The following is a 14463-nucleotide window of genomic DNA, read 5'->3' on the forward strand; positions in this document are numbered from 1 at the left end:
AAAAGAAACCTTGCATAAAAAACTTGTGATAAATATTCATGATTGGTGGAGATAATAAGAACAAACTTGTGATAAATATTCTTATAAATGTGCAATAGTTTCTAGCAATTTATTAATGGCTTAAACACTGCAAATAACCCTTTTTTTTTTTTTTCTTTTCTCAAGCACACTGCAAGACACTAATGTGAGGAGGCAACCTAAATTAATAACTCTTTTCTGTTTTTCTAATCACTGGAATAAAAATTATTTTAAGAACATGTGGGCAGTTCTATCTAATAATTTCTTTAATTCTTTATAATATAAATTGAAATATATTGATTCTTCATAGTTAATGGTAACAGATTATTGTCATAATCTTTTTTCACCTATTATCAATTAACTATTATGGCGATAATATAATTATAAATTGACTATCAAAAGTATTTAGAGTTGAGAATTTGTAGTTTTACCTATATATGTTGATGTGATAAAGATTGGGTTATATATAATATCATTTTCTTATACACATAATTATAACATATATCCTTAATGTTATTGTAGCTTATCACGCCTAAGTGATGAAAAAACTATTTAATGACTTATTATATATATTAATTTTAGTAAATTTATTTAATTGCTAATTTATATATATATTGAGGCCTATAATGTCTTTAAAATTATTAATATTATTCTCAATTACTTTTAGATATTTAAAGTATAACTATGAAAATATTTTCAATTTTTTATTATTTTCTTTCATATTACTTAATATATTAGTTAGTGATGAGAAGAAGAAAGAAGAAATGAGTCTTTTTGAGATTTAAAAAAAAAAAAGTGAAGAATTATAATAAAATATTTTGTCTTACAGAAACATGCATCAATGTACCAATATAAGAAAATCAAAATAATTTTACTTTCTTCCGTTTACTTTCCTAGTTTCAGCTTTTGCAAGAATATACATTATGTACTATTTTAGCTCTCATGGGAAAAGAAATAGAACTAGAGTATGATATGATAAGTAATCAAACAATTAAAAAATTAGAAATAGATTATAGATTATTAATATTGGATGCAAACTAAAAACAAAAAGTTTAGGTGAACAATATACTGAGAAATGAATAAGGACTTCAAGGTAATTTAGCATGTCACCCATCATATAGAAAAAAATAAGATTTCCAACAAAGATCATATAGAAATTTGATGTTTGAAATTTATAAGATTGAAATACCATTTACATTTACAAATACAGCTTTCAGAGCTTGTCACTCACTGCTCTCATCATTATCCATACATATAATATTCCTATAAGATCAAAACAAACATTATACAGCAGCCAAAAGTCTTTTGAACTTGTAAAGGCTTATTGTCCTCTATAATACTACATACATATATATATATATATATCTACAAATTTAATCTCAAAAAGACTTTGGTATTATGTGACTATCTTGTTTGGAAGTTTAGTGTTCTTATGGCATAGACATATACACATCCAAAGAAGACAGTGAAGCCAACTAATACTCCAGCTACTGGTCCCATGAAATCTGGATCATACCCATAAACATCTTGTATATAATCTTTAATTGCAGGTCTATTTAGCAACCCTGGAACTGTAATGGGGTCTTCAACATCACGATATTGTGACAGAATTAGTCCATACACTGTCCACGCCACTGGGCAAATCCAATAGTACCACACCCACCACTTGGGAATTTTCTGAAATTTCACCAAGAATTGACGAAGTTAGTGTTGAAATTCATATTGCCAAGGTCGGTATTCAAGAGAAATATGGGAAAGGGTAGTGAAAGAAATGAGCCATACCGGTCGTGGGATGAAAAATCCTGAGAAGAGATTGAAGAGTGCATAGAATGTTGCTGCGAAGATGGCTGCTACTTGAAGATTTGGCGTGACGGAAACAGTCATCATCCCGTAGTATGTGAAGTAGAGGAATGAGAAGAAAGAGATAAAGTAGAACCAGAAGAATTTGACTGCTGTCCATTCGAAGGCTACCATAGCATACACTATAAGTGTATAATATGTAGTTTGAAATAGCACATAAGGTATTTCACAAACAAACTGCAAGAGTTGAAAAAGGTTTTATGATCGAGTCAGTTGGATTGATATAGTAAACTTTGTTGATAAAGACTGTTGGCTCTTTGGCTTACCTGTCCAAGGGCATAAGGTAATGAAGAATACATTCCAGCTGCTCTTTCACGATAAAACACAGTTCTTTCAATTGCTATTATTGGCTGTATTGTTGAACAATTATTGATACCAATAAACAGGACAGCAGCATACATTGCCCCAATTATAGTACTCAGGTCACTCGTGCTATCCCTGAAATATTAAATGTAGAGAAAGCAACTTCTTTAGTCACTAGAGGTGATGACTATATTAAATTCTTTATGCAGGAAATTTAATTTTGAGTGTACGTACCTTTTGGTTCCAACTCTCCAGAATATGGTCCCAACCATAAGAGCAGCAACCAAGGTGAAGCAGTATCTAACAAGGTTATAATCAGGACTTCTCCAGTAAGTCCACCATTGCTTCCAAAGGCAAGACTTGAATTGCCCCCAGAAAGATTGAGAATACTGAGTGTCAAAATATAGGTCCTTTGCTCCTGGTGGTGGTGCGCTTAACTCCTTCACTAAAGCCTTGTTTCTCCTGCTCATAAAGAAACACATGTTGAGTATCATAACTCGAAGAATTGGGCATATGACATTAGCAAAAAGAACTGCTACATGACATACTGATATAAGGATGATGATTTGTAGTGTTCTGCAAAGTCAATTCCAAGCCGGACTTCCGCAGCTATCGAGCTAACTTCTAGCATCCATGTTGCAGGATTGTACTTGTCTTTGATTTTTGGGATTCCAGGAATTGACTGTAATGTTGTAAATGAGCATAAAATCAGATAACATAATTCTTCATTTTGACCCACAGGATCAAGAAAGGTTTCAGGTCAAGAAATACCTCGAAGTATTCAACGATCTTATGGGAATTTTGGCCTAAAGGTCCTGAGTATATAACTTGTCCTCCTCTCTTCATCAGTAGCAACTCATCAAAAGATTCAAAGATATCGATGCTAGGCTGATGGATTGTGCAGACAACAGTTCTTCCAGTATCCACAGTGTTTCTCACAGTCCTCATAACAATGGCTGCTGCCCTTGCATCAAGGCCAGAAGTTGGCTCGTCCATGAAAATGATCGAAGGATTAGCAACAAGCTCCACTGCAATTGTCAATCTTTTTCGTTGTTCTGTTGACAATCCTGTAACTCCCGCAAGCCCAACTATTGCATTCTTGAGATTGTCTAGCTCTACCAACTCCATCACTTGATCTACGAAAATCTGTACAGATACGGCCAAGAACAAAGAAGACCCGAAATTTCTTTTAGCACCTCGTTCTTCACCTTATAAATTTGTATCTAAAAAAAGTAATTAAGTGATAAATTTACCATTTTTTCCTCCTTGCTGACTTCCTTAGGAAGACGAAGGAATGCGGAGTAGATCAAGGATTCTCTAACTGTAACTTGAGGTGAGTGAATATCATTTTGTTCACAGTATCCAGAAATTCTGGCAAAGGTTTCTTGCTTCTTGGTGAATCCAGAAATTCTAATATCACCTTCAATATATCCACCTGTTTTCCTTCCTGCCAAAACATCCATTAGTGTTGTCTTTCCTGCTCCACTGACTCCCATTAGTGCTGTTAGGACTCCAGGCCTAAATGCGCTTGTTACTTCCCTAAGGAGTTGAAGCCTGTCATCTGCAACTCCCTGTTGCTTCATTTCCTGTTACCATCAGTCAAGCTATCTTTAGTACATTTGTTATTACAGGAAAAGAAAAATTGAGAGCAAAAGGGATTGATTCTTACAGCTGGCATGTCAACGTAATAATTGACACTGTCAAAGGACATGGCTAGTGGAGTGAAAGGGAGAACCATTCCTCTCTTTGGTGCAACACCATTAGCTGCCTCAAGAGATGAATCCGCATTTCTACTTAGTCCATTCGGACTGGATCGGCTGCTCATCCTTTGCATTGCCATTTCCTCTGCGATATTTCAAATTCAAGTCTCTGTAAGGAATTCAGATAACTAAAACAGAATATGTGAAACTATATGATTTTCTGTTCCTTACTTGTATCGTTTCCATCTGCAGAAGATAGTGACTGAGGGATTGAATTTTTCTGCGATCTTGTCATTCTTAGTCTCGGTTGACCCTTTGAGTCTTCCTCACCTTCCATTTCCATTGCTGTTTCCTCAGAGATTACTGCTTGTTTCTTTCCAGGAGCTATTATATCAAATCAACAACATGATACAAGAAAAGTTAGCTACCTCAAAGGAGGAAAATTCAACACTAAAACTTGAAGGGAATGACAGAAACTTACGACTCAAGTACATGAGAGCCAACGTAAACAGGACATTGAAGAGAATAGCAAATCCCAGAAGAGCACCAGCACCAATCCAATACCAGTTCTTGTTTTGGAAAACATCAAAGTTTTTTAGCACTGCTATGCCTAAACTTGTTGAATTGTCTGCAGCCTGTAACGAAATTAAATAGGTCTTAATGTAAGTCATGTTTCATCTGTCAAACACAAATCTGAAAATGCTACTATCGATAATATGAAACGTACCCGTTTGTTCATCCATCTTGGAGCATACATTTCATTGATAGCAAAGGCATTGTAACCATAACTCAAAGGCGAAATCCAGTAAGCCCACTCCCACCAGTTTGGAATTTGACTTTTTGGCAGAATGAAGCCCCCAAGCAAGAAAACAAGGAGGAGAACAAGAACCCCACCGGTGTTAGCAATGATCATAGTCCTGCAGACTGCAGCAATGAGCTTGAATAGCCCAGCGGCCATTTGTTGAATCAGAAATATCAGCAGCAGATGCTTGAAAAACCTGCAATGTAGCATTTAATAGTTAGAAATAACACTTCGTTTAGTGCTAAAGCTAACAATGTAACAAAATATAGGTATGATTTAGTTACCTGCTTGCTTCAGGTGCGAATCCAATGGAATAATAAGTAATACACACCCAAACCACAGATTCTATAATGGACATAGGCAATTGTAGCAGGAAAGTTGGAAGAGTGAAAGTCCAAGGTGGATGGAAAAGAAGGTCTCTTTGCTTGTAAAATACTGGAAGTCTTGTGATCATCAGAGAAAGCTCAGCAATACCATTAAACATGTTAATTATCATACTGAACAAGACTGCACCAACATATAATGCTCCATCTGCTTCATTCCTTGTGTGCATTCTTGGCTTTATAAAGACTGTTGAAGCAATAATAGCAACAATAATAAGTTGGATTATCTTCGAGACAAAAACCACAGAGTTTCTTTGAATCAATAGCCATTCTTTATCCCAACAAGCCTTGAATAATTCCTTCTTCGGAACTGAATATTTTGAGAATGCTAGAGCTGCTTTGTGGCCTTGGGACTTGTCAAATGGCACCGAGAGCTCATTGTCTAGCTGCATGCCTACATGGAACTTCTTGAATCTTTCTGCAAATTCAGGAACTGATACGTATCTGTATGGTCTGTGTTTATGGGCCCAGTATTGCTCCTGGTCTTTCTTTGAAGTAACCTGCAAGAGTTGCATAGGATTTAATTATATTATATCCAACATTTCTCCGATTTGTCCTGTCACGGCAAAAGGTATGAAGTTCTACACCTGTTAAGTTCTAACTCAGTAGTGGGCTAAAATAAGGCCCATTTTATTTTTTTTATTTTTTTCATTTTTCATTTTTTTATGCCCCACAACTTCGGAAAGGAGAATGTGCTTCCCAAAAGTAGAATTCCTCACTATTGGGCTCATAATATCGGAAATGATGGTGAAGTTGCTTTACCTCTTGCAAGAAATCCGCAGTTCCCTTTCTCTCAGGACAGCGGAACCCACAGGTCTCAAAGAATTCAAGAATGTGCTCTCTTGGACCCTGATAGACGATTCGGCCTTCTGATAACAGGATGACATCGTCAAAAAGATCAAATGTCTCAGGAGCAGGCTGGAGTAAGGACATCAGCACTGTGGCCTCAGTAAGGTGCACAATTTGCTGCATGCACATGACGATTTGATATGTCGTGGAGCTGTCTAGACCGGTTGATATTTCATCCATGAATAGTGTTTTTGTAGGCCCAACAATCATTTCCCCTGTATTAGTCAAAATTCGACAGAATTAGAACACAAAATGACCCAATCAATGTTACCTAAACAAGACCTGCTAAAATGTTGTTGACTATCTATTCTTAACCTTAAGAAATGTTACACAAGTAAACTGTCTGTACTTACTGCCTTTGCCTATCATAATCATACTAGCTTATGTTCTAATTTTAATATTCTTAATTCTTTTGTGCATGGGAACATTTAGACTAATGAAAGAGGCTAATTAAAAATGTGTTAAGCTTATACAAGACGTAAACTACTTTTTTCGTCTAAGAAAATTTATTTTTTTTGTCCATTTTGATTAGCAGACTAAAGGGTTGGTAAGGATGGAGATTCAGCTGAAAGACATGGTCAAAAAGATACATTTGCTCACTCTTTGAGTCTTGTTCCCACATAAACTTAAATAAATCTATATTAATATTATGTTTGGTTAGAATCCATTAACAAAAGAATATATATATAAAAGAGAATGTAAAATAGAAATGATATAGTTGATGGAGATTTTTTTATGCTAAAATATTAATAAACTAATTTGGAATTCATTTACAAATTTTATCTATTTTAGTAAAAAAAATAATTTAATTATAGCTAATTCTAAATATGTAGAATCCTAAATTTACTTTTATTTCATTTAAAGCATATAATCTTTAAATTTGTAAATAAATTTCATAAATTTTATGATTTTAATTAAATACAGTGTAAATAAGAATTTATTGACTATGTGTTTGCTTTTCTTCTTTGCTGCTTCAAGTGGGTGACAACTTGTTCCCTTGTGTATGATTGATAAGCAATCTATTTTACTAGTCAATAACAAGATAATAATAACAAATCAGCAAACTTAAAAGGGGAAAGAAAGACTATATCAAATTAACCTGTTGTTACTCTCTTTTTCTGACCACCAGAAATTCCTCGAAGCATCTCATCTCCAACAATGGTGTCCTTACATATATCAAGCCCTAAAAGCTGTCCAATTCAACAGTAGAAAAGGAAAATTTGCTTGTAAGTTAATTAAGCAACTTGGTCAATATTATTAATTATAAATGTTTATCAACCATACCCTTTTCCTCATCCTTCAAGGGGAAAAGACAAATGTACTTAGTAGGTAGGTAGGTAGTTTAGTAAATTAATCTTTAAATTAGCAGAATTAGTTCACCAGCCAAAAGGGTATTCGAAAAAAATTTGAGGTCGATTAGGGCCCTCAACATAATCCATTAAAAGTGTGCGACTGACCCCAGTCATATAGTAGGTGAGGAGAAAAATTTGACAAAGTATAATATTGAAAATATTTTGTGGGTTCGTTAGCTTCCAATTTCCCAAAAAGTCATAATTAAGACTTCAATGTTGTTATGTTGACCCCTTTGCAAGTGACATGCACTTTCTCTTCCACTCAAGAAAATTTGATTTTTTTATTTATTTTTGGTGTATGATAAATCTTTAAACTTACTTTGAGAGTATAGTCAGTGAAGAGATTGCTTTCAGCTCCTTTCATTGCAGTTGCCTGAAATTTACAAGGAAGAAATTAAGGAAATTTAATCAATTAAAAGAATTATATGATCATTATATGTAATTTTCTTATACAATAAATATGGTTGATTTTTGTTTGGTATTTAAATACCTTCATGAAAAGGTCTACTTCTGCCTCAGGAAAAATTCCTGCATCTTTTTCTCTTCTTGCAAGCTCGCTTAGGAGATCTACAAGACACAAAATATATAATTAACTTAGTTTGATTAGCTTTTGATGTTGACAAAATTATTTAATTGCACTGTTTAGATATAAGTTTAATTACCATGTCGAGTCCCAACTCCTTGACATCTTGCTGAGAAATCTAGTGTTTCTTTCACTGTCATTACTCCAACATGAACATCATTTTGGCTAATGTACGCAGATGTCTTTCTTGGCACAAATTCATTCAGCTTGTACCCATTATATGTTATCTCTCCACTTACCTGTTTAACACAAAAGAGAAAAAGAAATCACTTGTTATGTCACTTCTTTACAGTTTTATTTTGGTCAATGCATACAAAACAAGATTTTATATCATTTTTACTGACCCTTAAACTTGGGTCCAACTTTCCAGCCAATGCTAGCAAAAGGGTTGTTTTTCCAGAGGATGGAGGACCCAATAACAGAGTCATCCTATAACAATCAAATACAAGAAATGGTTAAATACTAGAAAAGATTAAAAAGAATACATAAATATTCGCAAAAACAATTAGTCACTTTAGTTCTAAATACTCTCAGACTATAGTAGTATTAATTGATTGGTAGTAATTTATTTTCAAGTATGTTTAATTGTGTAAAATTACCTTGATGGTTTTAAAATGCCAGATGCATCTTTAAGGATAGTGAGCTTTGTTCTCTTGGCCAAATTAATTCCAAACAAACCAATCGCTGACTCTGCAATGTTTCTGGCAGCATTTGGAAGAGTAGGTAGAGCTCTGCTGCCTATTTGGCATTCAGCTTCGACAGTTAAATGATCATATCTAACTTCCACAGTTGGAAGCCTGATTCCGACCCTGCAATTACAAAGAAATTATCAAAGATTAATAAAAATTTAGTTTAGATTAAATAAAATAATTTTCTCGGGTCGAATTAGATGATTCGGATAATGAAATAGTTTGTTAGGATATTGTGGGCGATTAATTTCTAATCTTGGATTTATTGATAATTAGAAAGATAAAAATAAAGTAGATTATAATATGTTGTGGCTAAACATGAATAATTAGCTTAATATTGCATTATTTAATACTATTTTGAGTAAGGAAAGACCAAAGAACAAAAAAAAAAAGAAAAAATTGTTCTTCTGCCTTTTGATACCAAATATCGTATTCATGGGCTTAGTCTGATACTAAATATGATAATATATAAAATGGGGTTTCTAAAATTTTTTTATTTAATTCAAATAAGTAAGACCCAAGGAAAGTAAGTATGAAACTTCAATTTCATGGAAAGTGAATGAGACAAGCAAATGACTAATTAAGCATTACAAAACAATAACTTAGTCGTACGAATGGAACAAATCAAGAAAATCAAATCCAATCATTTATATTGCCATAGATTTATTTATTTATTTTTAATTTGGTAAAAGCCTATTATGACAAATAAAGCAGAGAAAGAAAAGAAGAATGGGTAAAGAAAATACTTACTTATCAATTCTCTTCCTAAATCTTCTCAAGAACCTCTCGTTATCTTCTTCTGCAACCTTAAACATCTTGTCGATAAACATTTGTCTATCGTTCATATCAAGCTTAGTAACATCAACTTCTTTATGCACCATAATTGATCCTCCTTGGAGTTCATTCTCCACAAAAGATTTCATGACAGTTGTTCTCAACCTATCATAAGTTGGTAACTTCTCTATAGCAGCCCATTTTAGAGCTTCTTCATCTTCCTCAGCATGGCGACTGCTCCTTCTAGATTGTCTTCCACCTGAAAATACATCTTCCATGCTTCTGCTGAAGCTCCTGCTTATGCTTCTGCTCATGTTGTTGCTCACTCTCCTACTTGGAGCTCTTGCTTTCTCCATACCGTTCATCTTTTGCGTTGCTATAACATGGAATATACTTCAATAGTTAAAATGACAGGGTTCAAGCTAAAAGAAAGAACAATAGAATGTTACATGAAAAGAAAGAAGTAGAAGTTTGTAGTTTAAGACAAGCTCGGGATTCATCTCATGAGGTTATAAGTTGAAACTCTTTGCTTGTTCGATTAAAACCAAAAAAAATATATGAGGTTCAGTTCTTAGCTACCAAACAAATTAAAGGTAAGAAGAAACTGCACGAAAGATACTTACTCAGTCAGATTTTCTTCAATGGAAATGAAGCAGAAGAGTTTTTGTTAAAGATAGGAAGCAGGGGAGCTAGAGAGGGTCCTGGTGGGTTGTTGGAGCTTTGAAAGTTGTATATATATTTGCTATGAACTTCCTCTCCAACAAATCTTGGATTCTCTCTCTCCCTACAAAACCCTCTCTTTTGCTTTTGCTTGTAGAGAGAGCGATGGAAATTGTGTAGACAAGTGGAGATGATATATATATACACTTCAGAGAGAGGAGAAATGGTTGCCAAGTGAGAATATTATTTAATATTATAACATTGAATATATAAATTAGAAGAATAGAGCAACAAGAAAGTCTTAGATTGGTAAAATGTATTCAAACATGATTGGCTGAGCCCACACACCTTCTTCTCTCCTTCATGCACTCTTCTTTCTTACATTATAGTGCAAGTTGTTATATATACATATTATCTTTCAATTAGACATATAGTTAAGGCTTTTTTTTTTCGTAGGTATATTTATGTTCAAGTTGATTAATCAAGCTTCTCATTGGAGGAAAAAATATTGCGGATCAATCTTCAGTTTCTGCATGTGTGGCTCCAAAGCTGTCCCATTATGTTATACAACATGAATACAATTTGATATATTTTTTTGGCCTAATATATAACCCAACAGGATGTGGGGTTCCTTTTGAAAAAAAAAAAAAAGAAGGCAAAAGAGCTATATCATTTTTGGTAAAACCCATAAGATTTCTGTTGAAAAGAGAATTTACATATTTGATTTTTATATATACATAATTTCCCTTATTAGTTTTTATTTTGCTTGTACATATATGTTTTTTCTTTTTTCTTTTAAATAATAATAATTTTTAACTTGGTCTATACACTAAATGATATTAAAAAAATTCATTTGAAATATTCAAAAAACTTATGATGTATATTTTTAATATAAGGAATTAGGATAAAAGATATTGCTTATAGTAATAAAACAAATGTTTAACTACTAAACTACTGATTAGAAATTAATTTAGTAATAAAATTGATTTGATAGTAGAAATGAGTGGAAATAAATTTAAAATTGGATAGAAGAAATTTTCATCCTTTTTAGACCTTTTCTTTCTGTTTCCATTTTATGGCAGTGTCGACAGAAATTTGGTAGTTAGATACCTGTGAGAGCTAACATATCCAAATGAGTTGGGTACACAGTTCAACTAGAATTAATCCAAAAACCAACTTACAATAAAATATTTGATTATTACCTACTGATGATTTATGAATTAAAATTGTTCTAATTAAGAAGACAAGAGGAGGTTTGGTAGGCTATGGATTGTCATCAACATATGATACGAGTTTAGAGTGACATATTATATATAAAATTCTCAATTTGGGTTGGTAAAGTGGCCCTAACCCTTTTTTTTTAAAGCATTTTTTTTTTCACACAGTGGCTAAGCCACCAAGTGGTGAGCTGGGTCTAAATGTTTCTTGGTTTTTTGACATTCAGATACCATTCAGGACCACTGAGTTGCTGATGTAAGGTTAGATTTTCTTAACCTTTTCTTGCCTTTGGGTGGCCATTTTGTTCTTGTGATGTCAATACTATATACTTGTATCGACGAAAATTCCTGGTTTGGCAGCATGAACCCACTTATATTACGGATTTGAATATTTCAATCTTCACGTTTTCTTTTGGCCTAAAGGATTAGGAAAATTTTTTATTTTCTTTTTCGTTTGGTTTAGTGTAGAATAAGAAAGAAAATAAAAAGGTGCATGCATGACCATCATTAGTAGTAGCACATATGTGTCTAGTTTTATAACTATAGTGAAATTTCTTTTATCAATTAGAACAAAAGATTAATGTGATTGAACTGAATTTAATGTTAAAGGAATTAAATAGATTTATGATGTTCCTTTATTTATCCTTAAAAATAAAATAACCGAGGCAGAGCAGATGTTTCTATAGGGTGGACTAAAGCAAGAAGTTCAAAATTTATGAGGGTCAAAATGGAAAAAAAAAATCTGTAATTTATAGAAAAGAACTTCAGATTTTGAAAAATAGAGTACCCAAAATGAATTAAGGGGAGCATTTTCGCCCCAGAAAATAACAATAATGTCACTCGATTTGATTTTGAAGCATTTACAGGAAGCTTAAAAACAAATTAAACTTTTCTTTTCTAGAATCTGTCAAAATAGATTTTTAAAATTTGTGGTTAGATCAAAATTTAAAGTTTTAGGAGGTTGTTTCTCTTTCTAACTCAAAATAAAGTTATTTTCCAATGTTTCTAGGAGGCAAATTACTTTGTTCTATGCACATTCCCTATTCTAAATGTACATATCTTTACAGTATTTCATATGATATTGTGATGCTTACATTCTCTTTTCGAGTGTATCGGGATAAGCTTGTTGGTATGGATAGGATAGGTGCCATTACAATATTCATTAAAATATATATTTATATTATAAATAATAATAATTTCATTTTCATGTAATTAAATTTTGTTTGGTTGAAGTGGAAGAAAATTATACTAAAGAAAGGGAAGTATTGACAAAGAAGGATATTATATTTTTCCTGGGTCGTATTTGAACGTTGATGAATTAAAATTGTCTTTGTTTTTCTGCATTGACAACAAGGTCTAGTCACATATTTTCAAAAGGTCATAAAGAAAATCTAAGCAATTAGCACAAAAGTTTCTTGCTATTGCTTCCACATTGGAAGGATTGTTATATAAGTACGAAGTAGCATACAGAATAATTAGGAAGGATATGTAGTCTACCTCTGTTACCTCTGTCATTTCATTTTCCCTTCTCTTTTTGTCTTCTTTCCTAACATTACATGGAATTAGGGTTAGAAGAGTAATGTAAATAATAATAATAAAAGAAGTACCTTTCTATCTAAAGTCAAAATTAACGTCCAACCAAAATATAAATACATAGAAAGACAAGGAACACATTTTTTATTTTATTTTTTTAATGATGGGTTTTCTTTTTTCAGCATTGGGGAAGAAAATTGTTACTGATATGGCCGTGGACCCATTCTCTAACTAACAAACAATGCCAGTGATCATTTCGAATACTTTAGTTACAAGTACTGTTGTGCAAATGGACAACAAAGCTAACTTTTGTTTATTATTTTGAATATTTGGATTCATACCGCTGTATACGTACTTAGTAAGCACAAGCACGTTGATCGATGGGATACATTTATAAACCAAATTACAGTACGCTGCTTTGTGATGTATGATTATATATGGTCAAGAAGAAGGTAAAGGTTGGCCAATAAATTCAGTTTACAGGAAGGCCAACGGCTATAGATTATACAACAGAAATAACAATTTTCATAAAAATGAAAATACGTTTAATGTAGAGAAAAAATAACTCAGATTTAAAATTTCTCGTTACATAAAAAAAAGGACAAATTTCATACTACAAAAAGAAATTGATATTTATAAATTAAAAATGTATAAAGTACACAGGAAAAGTACTAAATGTGACAGGTGTAATTGTAATTATTACCCATATCATCAACCACAGGCCATCAACCCATAAAAAAAACAAACAAACAAATAAGGGAATGCAAAGTGGAGGCAAGGAAATGGAACACTTGTTTCAAGATTTTTGAAATAATGCAAAAGGGGTTGTTTTTCTTTAGGTCTATGTTCTCATCTTTTGTAGATTGATAAAGAAAGTAATGCTTAGTGGGTAGTTAATGAATTAGACAAATGGCATTCACACATACATTCTCCTCTCATGATCTTGCTCAAGTCAATACAACATTACACTTTCTTTTTTTCTCTTTTTTTGAACCTTTTGAAGGATGATTTTCTTCATTACATTAGTCTGCATCTTCATTTCTTCCTTAAAATAAATCATATCATATCATTTGCCTTCTCTTTCTGCAACTTCTGATTGTCATCATGCATCATTACCGAGTCATTAATTTTGTATATATGTTTATCATTAGAAAGCAATGTAGTTTACGGTGTTGCAGTTCGATCGCGGTTAATGTCAAATAAGTTCCAGGATTTGGGCAATGCATATTCAAATTTGACGGATACCATCACAATGTATATGTCATTTGAACGTATATCGTCAGAGTATATATAATAACTTTGACACATTAATTATTGATATTTACCTTTAACAACCCTTTTGAGCAATCTAATGTCCAAGAGAAATGATTGTTTTGACAGAAAGACAACCAGCTGAACACCCTTCTCAATTGGGTTAATTAATCTTCCACCAAACCTCAAGTTCAATGAAGAAAAAAGTGGACCAACAGAAGAAAATTAATACCTAAATTCCATTTGCCACAATTTCTTTAACATTTCTTCTAATAAAATCTCAGCTATAAATAGAAGAAGGAGAAGATTCTTTTCAATATGTAAGAGATGACTGGCATTAATAGGAAGTTCCAGAGTTGAATGATTAAGAAGTTGGAAGACTACAAATTCCAATAAGAGGCTATTATATATTATACTTTACATGATTTAGGAATTATAACTTTGATTTCTAGTGTTGGCAATTGAGCATGTACATTAGTCAATTTCTCA

At 32.7% G+C, this 14463-nt stretch overlaps 1 protein-coding gene across 1 annotated transcript; it reads right to left on the reverse strand.

Annotated features, from left to right (window-relative positions):
• Positions 1-1167: 1167 nt before the first annotated feature.
• LOC8273786 (ABC transporter G family member 29-like) lies at positions 1168-10153 on the reverse strand. Its single transcript, XM_048378049.1, has 21 exons — positions 9937-10153; positions 9290-9689; positions 8450-8659; positions 8195-8279; positions 7930-8089; positions 7758-7834; positions 7587-7640; positions 7015-7105; positions 5829-6130; positions 4968-5566; positions 4609-4879; positions 4363-4516; positions 4113-4265; positions 3851-4026; positions 3435-3767; positions 2953-3327; positions 2730-2863; positions 2416-2643; positions 2145-2316; positions 1801-2055; positions 1168-1695 (listed from the first exon to the last, which is right to left on the reverse strand). The coding sequence occupies exons 2-21, from the start codon at positions 9676-9678 to the stop codon at positions 1423-1425; spliced, it is 4491 nt and encodes a 1496-aa protein (XP_048234006.1). The 5' UTR covers positions 9679-9689; positions 9937-10153; the 3' UTR covers positions 1168-1422.
• Positions 10154-14463: the final 4310 nt, after the last annotated feature.

This window comes from Ricinus communis, chromosome 8 (assembly GCF_019578655.1).
Source record: "Ricinus communis isolate WT05 ecotype wild-type chromosome 8, ASM1957865v1, whole genome shotgun sequence".
NCBI lineage: Eukaryota > Viridiplantae > Streptophyta > Magnoliopsida > Malpighiales > Euphorbiaceae > Ricinus > Ricinus communis.